The 20,535-nt window shown below is 35.9% G+C and overlaps 1 protein-coding gene across 6 annotated transcripts in view; it reads right to left on the reverse strand.

Annotated features, from left to right (window-relative positions):
• The window catches only part of ATP2B1 (ATPase plasma membrane Ca2+ transporting 1), a 78,628-nt gene that overhangs the window by 34,688 nt on the left and 23,405 nt on the right, over positions 1-20,535 (reverse strand). For all 6 annotated transcript variants that reach the window (XM_055357916.2, XM_055357914.2, XM_063694205.1 and 3 more), the window contains exons 3-9: positions 19,488-19,685; positions 12,336-12,590; positions 12,118-12,243; positions 7,764-7,904; positions 4,955-4,993; positions 3,721-3,882; positions 1,446-1,660 (exon numbers count right to left, since the gene is read on the reverse strand). In XM_055357916.2, coding sequence (XP_055213891.1) covers positions 1,446-1,660; positions 3,721-3,882; positions 4,955-4,993; positions 7,764-7,904; positions 12,118-12,243; positions 12,336-12,590; positions 19,488-19,685 — 1,136 coding nt within the window. The remainder of the gene's footprint in view (positions 1-1,445; positions 1,661-3,720; positions 3,883-4,954; positions 4,994-7,763; positions 7,905-12,117; positions 12,244-12,335; positions 12,591-19,487; positions 19,686-20,535) is intronic.

The raw sequence follows: 20,535 nt of genomic DNA on the forward strand, positions 1-20,535 counted from the left end.
AAACACTAACAGAGAATCCATAAAGACTATACCTCTGTGAAAAGAACAGTAATTGGTAACAGAACTAGATAAACATCTAATAAAAGCTTAAAAAAGTAGTTAACTTGTTCTTATTAATTTTCTATTCAAAAAACATAAGTCAATCCTACCAGTATCTTTCTAATCAACTGAAAAATTAGTATCATTAATGACTACTCAAAATGAACTAATGGCAGTTCGGTAAAATGACTATGTGTCCAAAACTTGTATTTACCCCAAATATTTCAAATTACTTTAAAATATCAAAAAAGGACAGATAGATGATTATACTGTATCTTATCACTTTGATACATTTACCACTTTATTTTTGAAACGAAAGTTGTTAAATGCCTGAAAAGAAAATAAACTCAAACAGTAAGCAAAAAAAATTCTTATCAAGACAGGTCTAATAATGAAGAGTGCAAAGGTAGAAACGATGACTAATTAATTAATATTGCTCACTGTCAGCAGTGTTTCTTAAAGAGAACTAGTAATTAACACTTGAAAATTTACAAAAGCAGCATTCTTTGTTTGGTTGTAATTTTTTACCTGCAAGATCATTTTGAAAAAAAAAAAGTTCAAAATTGTCCAAGCTACATCTTTTTTTTTTATTTCCAATCCACCTTTTCCGTAAGATAGAAAATTGATAAAAATAAATTAATAATCTTCAAAAGGATTATTACTTTAAGGTAAACAGCAGTAAGCAAAGCCATCAAAGCTCATTTCTTAGCATTCTACTTGGAAAACAAGAAGGACTGAGCTACTGTAAATCAAGTGGTCAGAGGAAGGTGACATTTGAAGAGACCTGAATAAAGAAAGAGAGCAGGTTACTCAAAGGAAGGAACAAGTGGGCTCTGAAGTAAGAATACAGTTGAGATGTTTGAAAATCATCAGGAAGGCTGGTGAGGTTGGGCCAAAGGAGAAGGGAATTGAGCACTGAGAGGTAAGCAAAGGCCAGACTGGCAGGGCCCTGCAGGCCATGGTAAGGAGTTTGCATTTTACTCTAATTGTCATGAGAACTGACTGAAAGGTTTTACACATGGAAATCATAATTTTTAACTTTTTTTTTAATTTTTAGAAACATTAGCCTAACACGCTCACCTTAATTTTACAGACGGGAAAGAGGAGGTGACATGACTTGACAATATAACTATCACATAGAGAAAATTATGCTAGAACTTTGCCCAGCAGAGTCGTGCTTAGTATTGTGTCAAGGCTGCCCTATGTGGAATGCACAGGTCTCCTACAGAGATATTCAACTGGTGGGAGGTACAGGGCATCAATGACAACATTTCTAGAGAAAATAGTGTACATTTATATGAAAAGTCCTCACTTTCAGAAGCAGAAAAGGAATAACTAGATGGGCATTTTCTATACCAGCTAAGGCTTTAAACATAACAACATCTACTGAACTATTTTCTACTTACTTTGACTGAATAAGCCAGTGAGATCGTGACTGCAAGTGGAAGACCTTCTGGCACTGCGACCACTAAAACTGTAACTCCAATAATGAAGAACTTCACAAAGTATTGTATATAAATTGGTGTGCACTCAGCAAGCCATGGTCTTTTCTGAACCCAGAAGGTGTCAATGACAAAATATAATACTAGAATGATAACTGTGATGGCAGACATCAACAGACCTTTCAGAATAGAAATGAAAGAAAAATGTGATTATTAAATTTCCAGACACTAACCATTGCCAGATATAAATTAAACACTGTAAAGAGTTATAACTTGCTTGATAGTATTGAATTTCTCCGAGAAATTACTTCTTTCTTGCACCTTATAACTTGACATTGTCAGATTTAATTTTTTGCTTCCAAGTACAGTCTTGTCCCCAGGAGAACTGGGAGAAAAACACTTACGATTCTTTCTTAGACTTAATTATATCTTTGGCCTTGTACTGAAACTAAGACAAAATAATACGCAATGATAAGGAAGTATCCAAAGCTTAGAATAAACTGGTGCTTTATATGTTCAAGAGGCAAGCTCCCTGATGCTTAAAGAGAAACTGGTAAAAATCTCATCAATGGGGAGACCTCGAATTAAATACTCAACCCATGTTTTAAAAAAATAACATTATAATAAATAAAATTATATAACACAAAGTATTATTTCTTCAATTTTTTTGCTCTATCCTTACTGTTTCATTAACTTAGTAAACCAAGAGTTAACCATGTATCTTGTGGGATACTCTGCTCTCTGACATGTGTATTAAAAAACAGGGCAGCTGGCTGGGCGCAGTGGCTCACGCCTGTAATCCCAGCACTTTGGGAAGTCAAGGTGGGTGGATCACCTGAGGTCAGGAATTCGAGACCAGCCAGACAAACATGGTGAAACCCCATCTCTACCAAAAATACAAAAATTAGCTGGGCATGGTGGCGTGTGCCTGTAATACCAGCTACTCAGGCTGAGGCAGGAGAATCGCCTGAACCCAGGAGGCAGAGGTTGCAGTGAGCCGAGATCGCACCACTGCACTCCAGCCTGGGTGACAGAGCAAGACTCTGTCTCCCACCCTCAACCCCCTCCGCCCCCCAAAAATAGAGGCAGCTGGGCGCAGTGGCTCACGCCTTTAATCCCAGCACTTTGGGAAGCTGAGGTGGGAGGATCACTTGAGCCTAGGCATTTGAGACCAGCCTGGCCAACACGGTGAAACCCCGTCTCTACTAAAAATACAAAAATCAGCCGGGTGTAGTGGCGTGCATCTGTAGTCCCAGCTACTTCGGGGGTGGAGGCAGGAGGATAACCTGAGCCTTGGGATGTCGAGGGTTCAGTGAGCTGTGATCCTGCCACTGTATTCCAGCCTGGCTGACAGAGTGAGACCCTGTCTCAAAAAAAAAAAAAAGAAAAAAGAAAAAAAGAAAAAAAGAAAAAAAAAGGTGTAAGTCCACATATCTGGTTCTAACATCCCAATCTAATGTCTACTAAGTGGATTTACCACCTCAAATCCACCTTTTCCCCCAACACTACATGAGTCAGCATTACCACTTGGCTACATATTACAAAGAGCAAATATTTGCTATTAGATAGTAAGTGTACTGAGGACAGAAGCAAAAACGTCACTTTTTCCATCATACTCCTAGAGAGCAGTAAAATGATGCAATTTAAGCAATTTTAATAATACATGCTTATTTATCCACACAGTGTTCTTCCAAAAAGATGCTACCGCTGGAGGTCACGCTGTTTCTAACCTCAGAGCTCTGCTTTTTCCCTTAAAGAATGGCTGTATTAACAGGTATTTTCTAGCGATGGCAGTAATATAGTAACTTCAGCCGCACTACAACGACTCCATTCAGTGCAGAACTTTAAACATTAGAGACATAACTAAAAATTCTCATAACCAGTAAAAAGATGAGCAAAATGTGTGATGAAATTTTATTAAAATATAATTAGTTCATCTTTACTAAATAACCTCACAGGTTGCCTTTTCTCCACTTAATGCAGAAATTCAGAGATGAGTGCACAGGCTTGTAACTGGACAGACTTAGATACTAATCCTAACCCGACCACTTATTAGCAAATTATAAGTACCTATAGTATCTCAAAGGGCCTGGCGCATTGTAGCTAGAACTGAAAATATTTCAAACTCCCCTTCTATTCACAAAGCAACAATTTCCAGCCTTAAGTGTGTCAAAAGACAATTTTTAAGCAGAAAACATATTTAAAAATAAAACACTTAATTTTCTTCTCTATATCATACCTGCTTTGCCAATCTGAACAGCCAGTTTTGTAAGTTTCCCTTGTAAAACAGATTTTTCCTTTTTTGGCAAATTTGCTTTCTTTTTATCTTTTTCATCACCATCTCCACCTTCTTCACTCTTCAATGGCTGCATTTCCATGGCTGCACCATCCTGGGCTTTTGCTACATTTAAAAGCAAATAGAACTTCACTATACTTTAAAGGCACATATCACTATTGACATTTTAAAGATATTTTAAAAATCAGTTTCTTACAGAAACCAGTAAAGGTATAAGCATTCAGCTTTGTGTGTGTGTGCGTGTGTGTCTACACAGAGAAAATAAGACAATAGTGACATTAGGTTGTGAAACTTTGTACCATATTTGAAAATGTTGTGCTAGGTAATGAGGATGAGGCATACAGGGTCCTTAAACTGAGAACTAAAGAATACTAAATCTCTTTTCCTGTGTGTTATGTTAGGTAACATCTAAACAACATAAATCCCTCCCCTATAATTTATGACCATAATGTAGAGATTATGTATAACCATATGCATATAGAAATATGCATATATGACTCTTAAATAAATGCAGTAACATTTATGCTATATATTTTGTTTCTTATGCATTTTTGCTACTAACTATATAATAACCAGCGTTCAAATACCTGAAATACTTAAGTTGAAAGTCAATCTACATAAATTTACCCTAATCCGAAAATCTAAAATACCTCAAAATCTGAAACTTTTTGAGCACTGACATGACACAAGTGGAAAATTCCACACCTGATCTCCTGTGATGCGGAATAGTCAAAACTGTTTCATGCACAAAATTATTAAAAATATTGTACAAAATTACCATCAGGCAATGTGTAGAAGGTGTATATATGGCAATGTATAAATAAATTTCGTGTTTGGAGTTGGGTCTCTTCCCCAAGGTATCTCATTATGTACGTGCAAATATTCCAAAATCCAAAAAAAAAAAAAAAAAAAAAAATCTGAAATCTGAAACACTTCTGGTCCCAAGCATTTCGGATAAGGGATACTCAACCTGTACCACAAATCATACTTAAAATCTTATTAACATTGCAGTGACGACATGACTAAGACACCGGCAGGAAGAAAGGTTAACCCAAGCTAACGTATATTGTTGATTTTCCCTGCCACATGTATCTTACTTTTGAATAAATATGGTATACGGTAGATTTTTGGATATAATGAAAACAAGCTCACTGTACTTTTGTTCTCCTAAATTTACCTTTGTTGCGATTCTCAATAGCTCCATCTTGTTTCTTATCTGTAGGAACAAAATGGGAATTAAAGCTTTCCAAAAGAAATGAATACAGCCATGCTAAATTATGCAGAAGTAGTTCACATTTCTATAACAGTTGTTACACAATGGTGTGTGTGTCTACAGATTAGAAAACATTTGACTTGTGATGACCTGCTGGGTCCTAAGTCTTACCTATGGGAGAATACCGCAAAATAATTTAGGGTGTCTATATTTGTTTTATTTTTCCATAGGACTTATTTTATAAGCTGTAATAAACCTAAATATGATACAAAAAGTTTTAAAACTAAATACAAATATAACCCCAAGAAAGCAGAAAAGGGCAGAGGTGGAGAGGGAGGAGGAAGAGCAGGGGTAGAGAGGGAGGAGGAAGGGATGTTATAAAAAGACAACGGGCAGTCGGGTGTGGTGGCTCATGCCTGTAATCCCAACACTTTGGGAGGCCAAGGTGGGTGGATCATCTGAGGTCGGGAGTTCAAGACCAGCCTGGCCAACATGGTGAAACCCCATCTCTACTAAAAATAAAAAATTAGCCGGGTGTGGTGGCATGCACCTGTAGTCCCAGCTAGTCAGGAGGTTGAGGTGGGAGAGTTGCTTGAACCCAGAAGGCGGAAGTTGCAGTGAGCCAAGATCACGCCACTGCACTCCAGCCTGGGGGATAGAGTGAGACTTCGTCTCAAAAAAAAAAAAAAAAAAAAGACAACTGGCACACAGGAGAGTGTTGATGAGAGGACAAAAATTGTATGTACAAAAGATAGGAGAGGTAACTTAGTAAAACTAGAATACGAATGTATAGAATAAGCCAGTAAGACTACCAGGTAGGGTAGCTCTCCAAATCAGCTGATATTTGGAAAACACAGAAAGATGAGCATATCTGAAGCAATAAAGTAACGAAGGGACAGGCCTATTGTCTGGAGTAGGCACTACAATATTAAAAATGCCAAAGAGCAGGAGAACCATTCATCCTATATTCTTCTAGCTTCTTTATCGAGGAGAACTATCTTCAAACGGAAAACAAGGAACAAACATGGTCAAGAAGGAATAGAAGCTCAAGATTGATGAGGAGATAGTAAGATAATACCTAGCTACTTTTAATGAGCTCAAGTTTGGAGAGACCAGACGGCCACAGTCCAGGCCACTGAGGGAACTGAGACAGATTACCCCGGACTGCTTCTGAGTAATCTCTAAGGCAGTCAAGGGAATGGGAGAAGGGCTGGAGGCCCACAGAAGAAAAAATGTTGCCCTGTTCTTTTAAAAAAACAACAACAACAAAAAAAGGGAGTCAACAAATTAGATGTTAATTTCTGGGGAATGTTCTAGACTAGATTAATAAAACCAGTGTATAAGACTCAGGGGGAAAAGGAGATTACTGGAAAAGACACTGTGGAATACAGTGAGGATGCAAACTTCCCTTCAGCGTTCAATGACTTTCAACTCTTGTGGATTAGGATGGAGCACAGCATAAAAGGGTAGACTCTTGAGCCAGAGAAGAGGATGTGACCTGTCACTTACTAGCACTTTGATCTAGAGCAAATTACATAATCTCCACAAGCCTCAGTTTACTTATCAGTAAAAAAATAATAATAGTCTTTACTTTGTACGGTTGTGAGGATTAATGAGATAGTGCATGTAAAACATTCAATAAATGGAATCATTACTGTGCTGGTTTTCAAACTGCGTTCTACTCAGCCTTAAGAAACGTATGGAAGCACACTGAGAACTGCTTCAAGGAGGACATAGAAAAAAAACCTAGAATGGGGGGCTTGCCACCTGGATCTGCGTCCAGAATTTTTCACATACATTTTTGTTTCAAAATAGAGATTTTATAGCTAACGGCAAAACTCAAAGAACAAAACAAACCACTCAAATATTAAAAACACTGCTGTAGTTATAGCAAACCAGGATTTTAGCCAGGCAGTTATTTTAGAATGTTTCAAAATATTCATGTGAGAAACAACAATATGGGTTTACTATCCTAAATAACATCAAATAAATCTAAGTGGCTAAACCACCGTAAAATGTTGTCAACCTAAAGGGAAAAGACTCCAGAGGGGTAATCCTGAGTGCGAAGGAAGGGTGGTATAGCAGACACTTAGAAGCAGGGTGGGGAGGGCTTTTTAAAAGTGTCATACCCCTAACTAGGAGATTCTGAGATGTCTCTTGTGTATAACGGTTTCTTGTAAGATCCCTGCAGATAAATGGTATGTATGATTATCAAGTTTTCTGATAACAGAACACTTGGAGGGACAGTAGATACAATGGATCAACATTTTAAAAAGATTTTGATATCTAATGATGGGCTGAATATAACAAGAGAAATGTAAGGTGTCAAAGTGAAGTCCTAGTCTTGTGTTCAAAAACCAAGCACATTAAGTATAGTAGAATAGAAATGTGAATAGTTGAAGAAGATTAAAAGAAAGCTCAGTGAAACCAAAATATAATATGGCTGATAAAGAAAGCCACTGCTAAAGTAGCAGAAAAAATCCGCCGTGAGAGTTCAATTCATTTTGCTCATCAGATGACGGGAGATTCTACACCTAGAGAATAAATGCAAGAATGCCGATGGAAGTATTCAAGTAGATGCTGAATTTCTCTGGCCACGGTAAAGGGGACTGATGTATTCTCTAAAGGCCCATGCTATTAAGTCTAATAGAAAAATCTTCTTTTAACTTTTTGTAGAATTTTTCATACCAGAATCTCTTGAAAGAAGGTACTAGTTCTTACAAATTATTTGCCCTATTTCCAAATACCAATTATAGAAAATTGTTATTCTTACTTTTCTTTTCCTTTTTCTTCTCATCTTTCTTCTCTTCCTCTTCACCTCCAGCTCCAAGTAAGGTAAAGATAATTCCAGTTTGAGAATTTACACCTACAGCTGTAACTACCATTCTTCCAGAGCCTTCCATTACATGAGTACCTATAACCAAAAACATAGTTTGTTTTTAAAAATACTGATAGATTTCCTTGCTACCACCAAATTTCAAACTTCAGTAATATTGTTTTTAACAGCCTCAACATTTAGGAAAATATATATATATATATATATATATATATATATATATATATATATTTATTTATTTTTTAAGTCAGGGTCTTGGTCTGTCACCCAGGCTGGAGTGCAATGGTGTGAACATGGCTTACTACAGCCTGGATCTCCTGGGCTGAAGTAACCCTCCCGAGTAGCTGGGACCCACTACTCTCTGCTAATTTTTTAAAAAAAATTTTGTACACGCCACTACACTCTGCTAATTTTTTTGAAAAAATTTTGTAGAGACAGGGTCTCACTATATTGCTCAGGCTGGTCTCAAACTCCTGGGCTCAAGCAATCCTCCTGTCTTGGCCACCCAAAGTGTTGGGATTACAGATGTGAGCCACCATGTCTTGATCAATAAAATACATTTAGTAAGACATCAAATAAAACTTATTTCTTGTGCTTAAGGTTTTAACTCTAATCAGTCATATCCAAGTTCAAAGCTCAATCTACTACTCACTTACCATGTAATATTAGGTAAATTTTAACAACTCAGTTCCCTGTCTGTACACTTCATAGAAATATGAGATTTACATTTCTCATATAAACCTATAAATGTAAAGTGCTTAGCATACCGCCTAGAATTTGTAGGGGTTCAATGAATGCTCATTAATTGTAACCTCAGGTATGAGGGACATTTCTCTGAGAAAAACACTGCTTATAAAGAAACAACATATGTATCAATGACAACCAATGTCACATTTCCCACACCCAACCTCATAACCTCTACCTAACACAAGCTTTCATTCCAGCACGCCTTCGTAACTGCAATAGCCCCCTACCTAGTCTCTGTGTCTTCCCAGTTCATCCTGAAATCCATTTTAATCTTCCTAAAATGTGATTTCATCATATACTTCTCATGGCTCAAAAATTTCTGATTCTTCGTTGCCTACTGGATTGAGTCCAAAGTCCTCACCTTGAGACCGACCCAATCTTACAAACTTACTCATCCACTACTCTAACATAAAATTTCATTACAGAAAACTAGGAATCAGAGATGGGAACATGGATTAAATTCTATGTCCCTCAAAACAATTTTGCAAGTTGGCAGGCATTACTATTCTCATTTTCTAGAAACTTGCCCAAGGTTATACAACTTTTTTTTTTTTTTTTTTTTTTTTTTTTTTTGTAGAGACAGGGTATGTGTTGCCCAGGCTGGTCTCCATAATTGTCTCCTGTCTTAGCCCCCAAAGTGCTGGAATTACAGGTGCGAGTCACCATGCTCGGCCTGAAGGTTATACAACTATTAAATGTCAAGGCAAAGATTCAGTCCAGCTCTGTCAGAGGATAAAGAGTATATTCTTCTTTAGTTATAATGCTGATAAGTCTGCTTACGGTTCTCCAACTTGTACATCCACATCTCTATATCTTTTCTTATTCACTAAAAGGCTTCTAATCCCTCTATTCTAGTCTTTTTGTTAGTTTTAAGCAGGCTTTAAAGCAACTTTTTTTTTTTTTTACACTGAAGTCTTCTTTACAGTTATCATTGATTTGTATTTTATTTCCTCGTTTACAATCTTCTGGAGCATAGTGAACGTAGCATCTACAATAATCTTATGAACCAAGTTGATGCTCAAGGATTATTTGCTAAGTACGCTCATAAAATATATGTACTTACTCAAGTATTTAAGAATCTATATTTGGCTATTAATTACTGAGTAACTTATCCAATATTGTTTTTTAGGCCTTTGCTTCCTTGCTTTTAAAAATTCATATTGATTATTTCACTAGTTATTAGCTTCTTTGCCAGTGAAAGTGCAGGGAAAACAAGAAATATAATTCAAGACAGTGAAAAAGTAGGTAATTTATTTCTTTTAACAATTCTGGTTTTCTCCAGACTCCAATTGTTTAGGTTCTATTTTGCCTTACCACAGGTAATCAGATGTTGGCAGTGAATGTGCTCAGGCAAAGTAAACAGTTTTAAGTCTTGGTCATATCCCCACCACTAACTGAATACTGCTTTTAAAAATCTAAACTTAAGAAGCCAAGAACAGCAGTCAGAGATGGCATCATGAGAGTAAATTTAAAAATAAATGCATGTCATGTTTTTTAGTACATTTTTGGAATAGGGAAATAAATGCAGAAAAACTTTCCCACCCATACTGCGATAAGGGACTCTACAAAGTTATTTCAGTCTTTTCTTAAATGTGGAAAATTTATAGAGTTCTCCTGGTATACTTGGTGTGTTAGGAACCTGAGTCTACATAAAGCTTACCAGTCATCTCTGTTAAAACAGAAAGGACCAAAGTTCAGTTAAAGGAAATCAACCTGAAGAGCTAAGCACTATGTAAATAAGTGAGATGTACATAAAAGTCCATGCAGTATACATAGCAAACCGGAGACTATCTTAGTTTGTTACACATTGTGGTCTGGTTAATCTGTGATGGTAAGGTATGATTAGATAGCTTCCCTCTCCTTTGGAAAGGTTATAGATTTTATTTGGTTAACATTAACTACAGTTCCTTAGAAGCATGGCAAGGTAAGTAGAATGAGTTAACACATTATACTTAAATACATTATATTTACATATCTAAGCTCTTTCTGGCTATTTGGTATAAATGACAACCACACCAATACAAAGAAAAATCCAAACAGGGTGTGAATGTTCTTTTTTCTTTTTTTTTTTTTAATTTTATTATTATTATATTTTAAGTTTTAGGGTACATGTGCACAATGTGTAGGTTTGTTACATATGTATACATGTGCCATGTTGGTGTGCTGCACCCATTAACTCGTTATTTAGCATTACGTATATCTCCTAATGTTCTAAGTGGCACAGGATACTGAAGGTATACACATCTCAAGATTTTTTTTTTTGATGAAATATTAAGTCTATATTAGAATTGGAACTTTTATCCTATTTATAATGGTGTTTATAAATGTAATTACTCTGATTTTTTTGCAATAAGATTTTCTGGCCAATATAAATGTGTCTGGTTCTTTGCAATAAGCTTCTTTTGGCATGCATTTATAAATCTTAAAAAGTTATGGTTAAACTTAGGTTTTGCTCTAAAGTTGTGATTCTAACTTAACTGACCCTTGTGGATATCACAGGTTTGACTCTGGTTTCAGCAGCAATCATCTGACAATGTATAAAATGTTGGCAATCTATCAACACCTGACAATGACAGAAGACTACATGTAGAAGGCTACATTTGGCTTTCCCAAAACTCTAGTATAAATTCAATCTGACAAGTACAGTTCTGATAGACAATTTCATAAATTCCATATAGAATACTGGGAAAATAAGAATAGGAACCCCAGAACCTAAAAGTTAGAATAATTAATATGACTTGGGGGTCAATTTGTGATACTATAGCTTTCTCTCATTCAGTGTTTTGGAAGTGAACTTGTAATTTTTCCCACCACCCCTTCCATTTCATATTTACTTAGTTCAACTTAGTTCAAGCTATCACAATGAGGTTACTACAAGAGCCTCCCAAGCCGTCACCCTCCATTTCAAACAGTATCCTCACCTATCCTTCCCTTCTCCAATCCCAGAACATATCTTAACCATTTGCAAATTCAATTCTGACTAGATGGAGGTGTGACTGCTAGACCTACTCTTGGTTAGTCATATAATACTAAATAGTTTATATCTCAAACTCATTCTTCAGCAGTTAAAGGAGTTGGATTAGGTAACCTTTAAGGATTTTACCAGTTCTTAAGAAAAAACAACCTGTCCTTTGTAGAGCATCACAGAGAATTCATTAATTTGCTTTAAACATATATTCATTCTTTAATTTTATACTTCAATAGGCATTAAAAATAGTCATGATACAGAATAACAGACCAACTCAAGAGATATCATTAGGCCTATATTTCAGTTTTATCATTACACTAGCATGAATGCTGAATCTCAAATCTCTTGATTTTTTGGACTCTGGTCCCTCATTTGTAAAATATAGCTCTGCATTCAAAGATTTCTAATGTTTTTGTCAGCTTACCAAAAAAAGTCTCCAAGGATTACAACGGTAGAAGGTAGCATAAAATACAGATTCCTCTTTATATTATTGACTCTTAGGAAAATGGTGTTTGCTGACAATGGTACATAGTTGCGAAAGAGGAAAGTGTTCAAAGATATAAATGAAATTTTTACCTGATAGAAGTAAGGGATCCTTATCTAAAGACTTTTTAACATGATCTGATTCACCAGTCAATGAGCTTTCATCAATTTTAAGATCGTTGCCTTGAATAAGTATGCCGTCAGCTGGAAGAAGATCACCTAAAATAAAAAGCATGATATACTAAACTATAAACAAGATTACAGTAATTTTATGTTTAGTGTCAGATGTACTGCTCTTTTTACTTACTTACCATATTTCACTTGAGCAATATCTCCAACAGTAATGTCAGCTACAGGTATCTGAATGACCTGACCACCCCTGATGACAGTGAACTTCTGTTCTTGTTCAATTCGGCTCTGCAAACCTCTAAACTGTTTTTCCTTACTCCAGTCATTGAAAGCTGTTACTAACACCACACACACTACAGACAAGAGGATTGCAGCTCCTTCAATCCAACCAGTTTCACCTTCACCTTCTTCCTCCCCAACAGAAACTTCTCCACAAACTATTTGGAAAGAAAGAAAATGCTTATCAAAAAGATTCTGAATTGATGACAACATACATATAGAACGTCTAAATCATATTTTTGTGTTAATTATGTTTACTTTATCAATTTTACTTATAGCAATAAATACTTTATTAAATTCAAAGCATTCCATAAGAACTCTACGTCACTTTCAAGTTCCCTGCTTCTGCAATTCTTAATCTCAGGAGAGGGAGGCAGTCTAGGTAGGGTACTAGTTAAGAGTAAGGACACTGAAGGAGATGAAATATCAGTCCTAAGGCAAGTTACTTAATTTTTGAAACTTGGTTTCTTCATCGTCAAATTATGATACCACCAGCTATTCCAGAGTTATTGTGAGGATTATATGTGAGGATACTGTTAAAGTAGGTACAGCAGTGGCTAAGGCTTTCTTCACACTCAACCAAGAGCTAACCATATTAATTATTACATATGATAGACAAGATATACATGAAAAGTTAGTATTATGTGAAACCCATGAATCATGCTTATTTACTATGTCATTTTTACTGAAATATGATCAAAACTTGGCTTTTATAACATGAAAAGTTAAGCAAACTGCTACTTGTTATTCCAACCATTTGAGCACCTGCTAGGTGCCAGATACTATTTTAGGGCCTAGAAATACAGCAGTAAGACACACAAGCTCTCTCTCCTCATGGAATCCATACTCAGACTGGGGACGGTACATGAAGAATTCAGATAATAATACACAAATAATTAATTTCACATATCAACAAGTACCATGAAGAAAAACATAGTGATGTGCTAATGAAAAAAGAGGGATAACTGAGGTTCAGTGAGCAGAGAAGGCCCCATTAAGGTATGCATGACATTTGAGCTACCAAATGTTGGTAGAGAACCAGCCATCTAAGAAAAAAAAAATCCAGGGAGAGATTAAAGTCAGTACAAATGGCAGAATAGAGATCAGAAAAGGATGTGGGGTGGGAGGTGGGGAGGGGGGAGAGAATGAGCCAAAACTCTATAGTCAATAATGGTGAAGAATAACAGAACAGTGCTTTTTGATTTCGGGCTGTAATCTAGTTGTGAGTCCAAAATCAATTCAGTGGCTCATGACCAGCATTCTGAAAAATGGAACAAAACAAAATACAAAGGATATGTATGTAGTAAGGATAAGTATTATTTCCTGAGACGCTGATTACTTATAAATTCGCATGAAGGAATACAGGCTTCTGGGTTGCTATGTGAAGTTATTTCTTTTTGAATTGAATTGAAATGTCTGAAAGCCATTGGTTCTCTCTAACAGACAAAGCAGGAGGATTATTCAGAAGAAAAGAATGAGTAAATAAATGACACTAGAAATGACTAAAGCGTGTTCTAGCATGGTGAGCACAGACTGAAGAAAAAATCTGAGGTGTGAGGGTGCTGACTAAAAAGCAATCTGGGAGGGAAGACAGGGAATGAAGATCAATTGGGGATGAAATGGAAGACTTGACATGAACAGTTACAAAAAATATCCTGAGAACCACCAGCAGGATTCAACTGTGAGGTACAAGCAGGATAATCCAACAGAACCCCCTCCGACCCAAATACCAGAATTTCTATTTTAATTATTTTCAAGCTCAAGAAATCACCATGTGTCATTGTGTATAATAATCAGTTAAAGTGATTTTATGATTTACATTCTGTTTAACAGTCAAGGCTGTAAGAATGACTCTCCCCGCTCCATTCCTCCCTCTAGCCAGAAGACAGGAGATTAACTCTGAATTAGAGCAACTCTGGACTCAGAATCAGATGACAGAACACCATGCTGACCACTTTCACCAACTTGGAAACACAGCTAACATATTATCCAAGTGAAGCATTTTACTGGGTTTTGATGTCATTTATTACACAAAAAATGCAATACTTTATAACAGCATATAAAAACAACAGATTGACATCAGACAATGGAATTTACCAGTCATATTTTAACAAATACCTTTGCATAACTGGTGGGTAGGTATCATGAAAATGAGTATGATTTAGTAACTACACTTTTCCCACTTGGACTTATATAATGTTGTGTTTCTTTTAGCTGTGAGACATTAAAGCCAACTTCTGAAATTAAACTTAGACCTAAATCAGGTTAACAATAATGTTTTATGGCTACAAGAAGAAAGCAAACATTAAATTTTAATTTTTTTTTTTTTTTTGAGACAGAGTCTCACTTTGTTGCTCATGCTGGAGTGCAGTGGTGCCAATGTGGCTCACTGCAGGCTCAAGCAATCTTCCCACCTCAGCCTCCCAAGTAGCTTAGACCACAAGGCGCATGCCACCACGCCCAGCTCATTTTAAAATTTTCTGTAGAGATGGGATCTCGCCACATTGCCCAGATTGGCCTTGAACTCCTGGCCTCAAGCAATCCTCCCATCTCAGCCTCCCAAAGTGCTGGGATTACAGGCATGAGCCACTGTGCCCAGCTTTATCTTTTACTTTCAATTTCTATTTTTTCTATATGCTGAAAATATACAAATTATATAGTTATAAATATAATTAATAAATGCATCACTTGGAGGTATGTGCTCATTTTTTTCCTGATAGAGTAAATAACCAAAAAAGTTTAAGACCAACACAACAGAGGTTAAGGAGGGGAAAGAATTACGGACAATTATACAATTTTCAGCTCTGAATCTGACATGGATATCCATCACTAAACTACTGAATATTTCAAAAGAGAACTTGAAGCAAATTAATGACATATATCATTTCATATATAGTTCTACTCTACATCATACAGATAAGACCAAAATAATCTTGAAACAGTACAAAATATAAATCCTTTCCTACTGACAATGATTACAAATTTTTAGAGAAGTTATGGGGAAAAAGGATCAAAGTTACAAAATGACTATAGCTTACAGTTATATATATGTATAAATATATAAAAAATTTTAACAATGTTTTCAGTAAAGTCCAAGCTCAAATATAATAATAAAAACCTGTATTATCAAAGGTATTCTCTTGTAAATATATTCAACTGAGAGACATGCACAATCTAAACTCAGTCAATACTCTCTACCACAAGGCAAATATTCCATTTTAAAACCTCCTAGCTGAGCTATTCATTGGGTGATGTACCAAGTTTGTACATTAACAGTACAGAGAAGTAGTTCTCAAAGTGCTGTCGTGAAACCTGAGAGGGATTCCTATTTTCATAATTTGAAGACATAATTATTGGTCTCATATTTCATTAATGTGTAACATAATTTTCCAAAGATTACACTGCATGTGATAATGTGACATAATAAATACAGAAGCAGACAGGAGAACCGAGCTATCTTCAATTAAGCTGGGCATTAAAGAGATATAACACCACTCTATTATTTCATTTAAAAATTCATTATTGGGGGAACATTTTTCATCAAAATGCTATCTATGTGAATATACAATAGATTATTATTTAAAAATGCACTGATAAATATTTTATCCAGCTTTACTGCAGTATGATTGATAAAACTACATATATTTAGGATATACAGCAAAGTATTTTGATATATGTATATGCTGTGAAAAGATTGCCACAATCAGTTAACATATCCATCACCTCATATAGTTACTTTTGTGGTGAGAACACATTAATATTCAAAAATTTTTCCATTTTAATTTAGAATATACTAAATATTTATAGGAATAATTCACATAATCAAAAGCTCTTTGGAGTCCTCAATACTTGAAGAGTTTAAAGAGGTCTCGAGACCAAAAAGTTTGAGAACTCCTGTTAAGTGCAGATACCAGTAACTCTAGATTTATTTATGGTTTGGGCTATAGCACATATTTTCACATCAAGTAATATTAGGAAGACATTTTGATCATTTAGATTTCTATGACTGTAGATTTACAAATAGATTCCTTTTAAGCAAGTTACCACACCTCAGTGTTGAGATGTAACGAGACAAAAAGATACATGTAGTGTACTAATAAATGATTTTTAAAAATGCAAGGCTGGTCACAGTGGCTCACGCCTATAATCTGAGCACTTTGGGAGGCCGAGGCGGGCAGATAACCTGAGGTCAGGGGTTTGAGACCAGCCTGGCCAACATGGTGAAACCCCGTGTCTACTAAAAATACAAAAATAAGCCAGGCATGGTGGCGCATGCCTATAGTCCCAGCTACTCAGGAGGCTGAGGCAGCAGAATCGCTTGAACCTTGGAGATGGAGGTTGCAGTGAGCCGAGATAGCGCCACTGCACTCCAGCCTGGGCGACAAAATGAGACTCTGTCTCTCTCTCTCTATATAGTCTCTCTATATATATTTTATATATATATCTGTCTCAATATACATATTTTATTTTATATATATAATAAAAACAAAAAATAAAAAATGCAATTACTAAATAACTTTTCACCATGGAGCAAAAAAATCTTTATATGTTTCATTAAGAACTTCTAGTGAACTCTGACTCTTTTAAAAGGGCCTTACAACACCGACAGCTCTAGATTATCTTCTCAGTTGGATTTTAATACCTGTATCTCCTTTAACAAATTTAGGAAAGGACCTGTCACTACATCTTACAAAGGAAGCAGTTTGAATTCCAAAAAGAATTGTCCTGGACCTTGCTGGTAATAAACTCCACTTCTTGAAAGTATTTTTTCTTTTGTTTTCTAAGAAAACTAAAATGTTCAAAGTAAAAAGCTTTTATTAATCTGCTAACTCAGTTCTAGAAAACCAATACCCAATATTTGATAGTGACAGCTAGACAGGTGGAAAACTGACAAAAATTCAGCTGTATGTTGCTTAAGATGATATGACTCCCCTTTCAGATAAACACATGTATCTATGCACCATCATACCTTTACATATATTAGTGCTCATAGACACAGACACACGGATACATATTTAAAATCTTAAAGGATATATACATAAAAGGGTATAGCAGGAATCTCTAAGAAGTGGGATTTCCAGTGAATATTATTTCCTTTGGACTGTCTTTGCCCACCCCCATTATTTTTTTTAAACAGTAAAATAGGTACTACTTATTTGGTAAAAATAAATAAAAGTTTAAAAAATAATTTAGCTCAGCAGTGACAAGAATATTGTCTAAGCCTCTCCTTATCTATAGTGATTTTCAACCAGAGGCAACTTTGCCCCCTATGGGACACACAGCAAAATCTGGAGACGTTTTCGGTTGCCTCACTGGGGGTGGGGTGCAGAATGAATATTGCGACAAATAATTTTGTCGCTCAATATGTCAGCTGTGCTGCTTCTAAGAAACCTTAATCTATACCAATCTCAGATAAACTGGTTTATGCTGTGTCCAAATTTCTTTAAAGAGAAAGAATACAGTCTTACGTGAGCCTAGGTACGTCTTATAAATAATTACATAATTATTGATAGAGTTTGGATGTTTTTCCCCTCCAAATCTCATGCTGAAATATGATCCCTAGTGTTGAAAGCAGGGCCTAAGGGGAGGTGTTTGGATCATAGGGGTGGAACCCTCATGAATGGCTTGGTGCCCTCCCCATGGTGACTACTTCACACAAGAGCAGGTCCTTGAAAAATCCTGGCCCCTCCAGGCCACCTCTTGCTCCCTCTCTCTCCATGTGTTCTGCCTGCTCCTGCTTCGCCTTCTGCCATGACTGTAAGCTTTCTGAGGCCCTCACCAGAAGCAGATGCTGGCACCACGTTTCCTGTACAGCCTGCAGAACCTTTTCTTATAAGTTAGCCAGTCTCAGGTATTCTTATACAGCAATGCAAACAGACTAACATAATTACCTTACCCAACTTTTAGAGTTAGCAAGTATCTCTTCACAACTCGAAAGGGTATAGGAATGAAGCTTTCACAAAAATATTTTGGTGAATCAGCCTTTTGATACATAAAATACTACTGGTTTGTTTTATATTATAGCTACTTAAATATAGTAACCAAAATGCATGCTAGATTTCCTACCAGTTACAGAATCTACCAGCAGAACTATTAATTTTAAACAAATTTTTTAAAAGGCAGATAAAGAAATTTAAAAGAGAAAGGGAAAGATAGGAGAAAAAAACATCTGTAGCCACAAGTTAAAGCAAATCTACCACGCTATAATGTATTTCTCTATTGGTTAGGATACTCTGCACAGGTTGAGTATCCCTTTTCTGAAATGCTTGGGGCCAAAAATGTTTTTATTTTTTCAGATTTGGGAATAAGTGCATATACATAAAATCAGATATCTTGGGGATGGGACCCAAGTCCAAACATCAATTTATGTTTCATATACACCTTATACACACAGCTTAAAAGTAATTTTATACAATATTTAAAAAATAATCTTGTATATGAGACAAAATTTGTGGTAAGTACTTATGTGTGGAATTTTTCCACTTGTGGCATCATGTCGGCACTCAAAAATTTTGAATTTCAAAGTATTTCGGATTTTCATATTAGGGATGTTCAACCTATACTATAATGGCAAGGACATTTTCCATAATGGCAAGGAAATTATCCAAATGGTGTACATAGCAAAACACTTTAAGAACTTGACAAGTAATGAATTTGGGAAGAGAACAGAATTTTGCTTTCATAATGACATTTTCCAAAAGAAACCAAAAACTAAAAACTGAAATTGTTTCACAGTATAGTGTTCTAAAAAAACTTAAAAACTGTGATAGCAAAGACCATGTCATATACATGGCATAGGTCTGTGCCAGACACATAGTAAGCATATATAGATAGGTTATTTAACCTCTGTGCCTCACTGTAAAAGGGAGGTAACACAATCTAATTCATAGGGTTACTGTGAAAGTTATCTGAGATAATATATTTAAAGTACTTAGAACAGTGCCTAGCACATAGCAAACATCAATAAATGCTGGCCAGCTATTATTATTGTGCATTAACTAAATGAATTAGCTGAACTAGCATCAGACATGTCTTTTTTCCCCCCATTTACTTACGTGCATTATCCCCTTCTGGAGGCTGATAAAAAGAAAGGCCCAATGATACTATGGCTGCAATTTCTAATATAATTAAAGTGACATCTTGTAATGCTTCCCATACTAATTGAAGAAAGGTTTTTGGCTTTTTAGGAGGTATAAAATTCTTTCCAAACACTGCTTCTCTTCTTTCTAAATCTGCAGGGTTTCCACTTAAACCTAATAAAAAGAAACAAATTTCAGTGAACAGTTTTACTTCTTACAAATGAAAATATATAGTTTTATTCAAAATACCTCAACTCATCACTCTAGATTGTAATTCCTAAGACCCTACCAAAATGTTTACTTTCATGCTTTAAGTGTACAGAATTTAAATCACTGAAAAACATGTGCAGGTCTTTAAAAGAACACTTTAAGTAGATAAGTTAGGACTGCACTAAGAATTTTCACTTTCCCAACTGCTTAGTTTTGTTTTTTGTTTTTTATTTTGCTTGTTTGTTTTTTTGAGACAGAGTCTTGCTCTGTCACCCAGGCTGGCGTGCAGTGGCACAATCTCGGCTCACTGCAACCTCTGCCTCCCAGGTTCAAGCGATTCTCCTACCTCACCTTCTCGAGTAGCTGGGACTATAGGTGCATGCCACCACACCTGGCTAATTTTTGTATCTTTAGTAGTGACAGGGTTTCACCATGTTGGTCAGGCTGGTCTCGAACTCCTGACCTAAGGTGATGCACCTGCCTCAGCCTCCCAAAGTGCTGGGATTACAAATGTGAGCCACCATGCCTGGCCAGAACTGCTTATTTCTGATCGTGCTATCTTATACCATCTTGTAGATGTTAGCCATCAGAACTGTTGTGACAGTCTGATGGTTTTCATATTGGAGTTAAACATTTCCCTGACCTGAGGATATTGCCCCCACAAAACTGGGAAGTTTATATATAAAGATACATACACACACACACACATATACACACATATGTATACATACGTATATATATACGTATATATACACGTATATACATATACATATACGTATATACATGTATATATGTATATACATGTGTATAAATA

This window comes from Gorilla gorilla, chromosome 10 (assembly GCF_029281585.2).
Source record: "Gorilla gorilla gorilla isolate KB3781 chromosome 10, NHGRI_mGorGor1-v2.1_pri, whole genome shotgun sequence".
In the NCBI taxonomy this organism is placed as follows: Eukaryota; Metazoa; Chordata; class Mammalia; order Primates; family Hominidae; genus Gorilla; species Gorilla gorilla.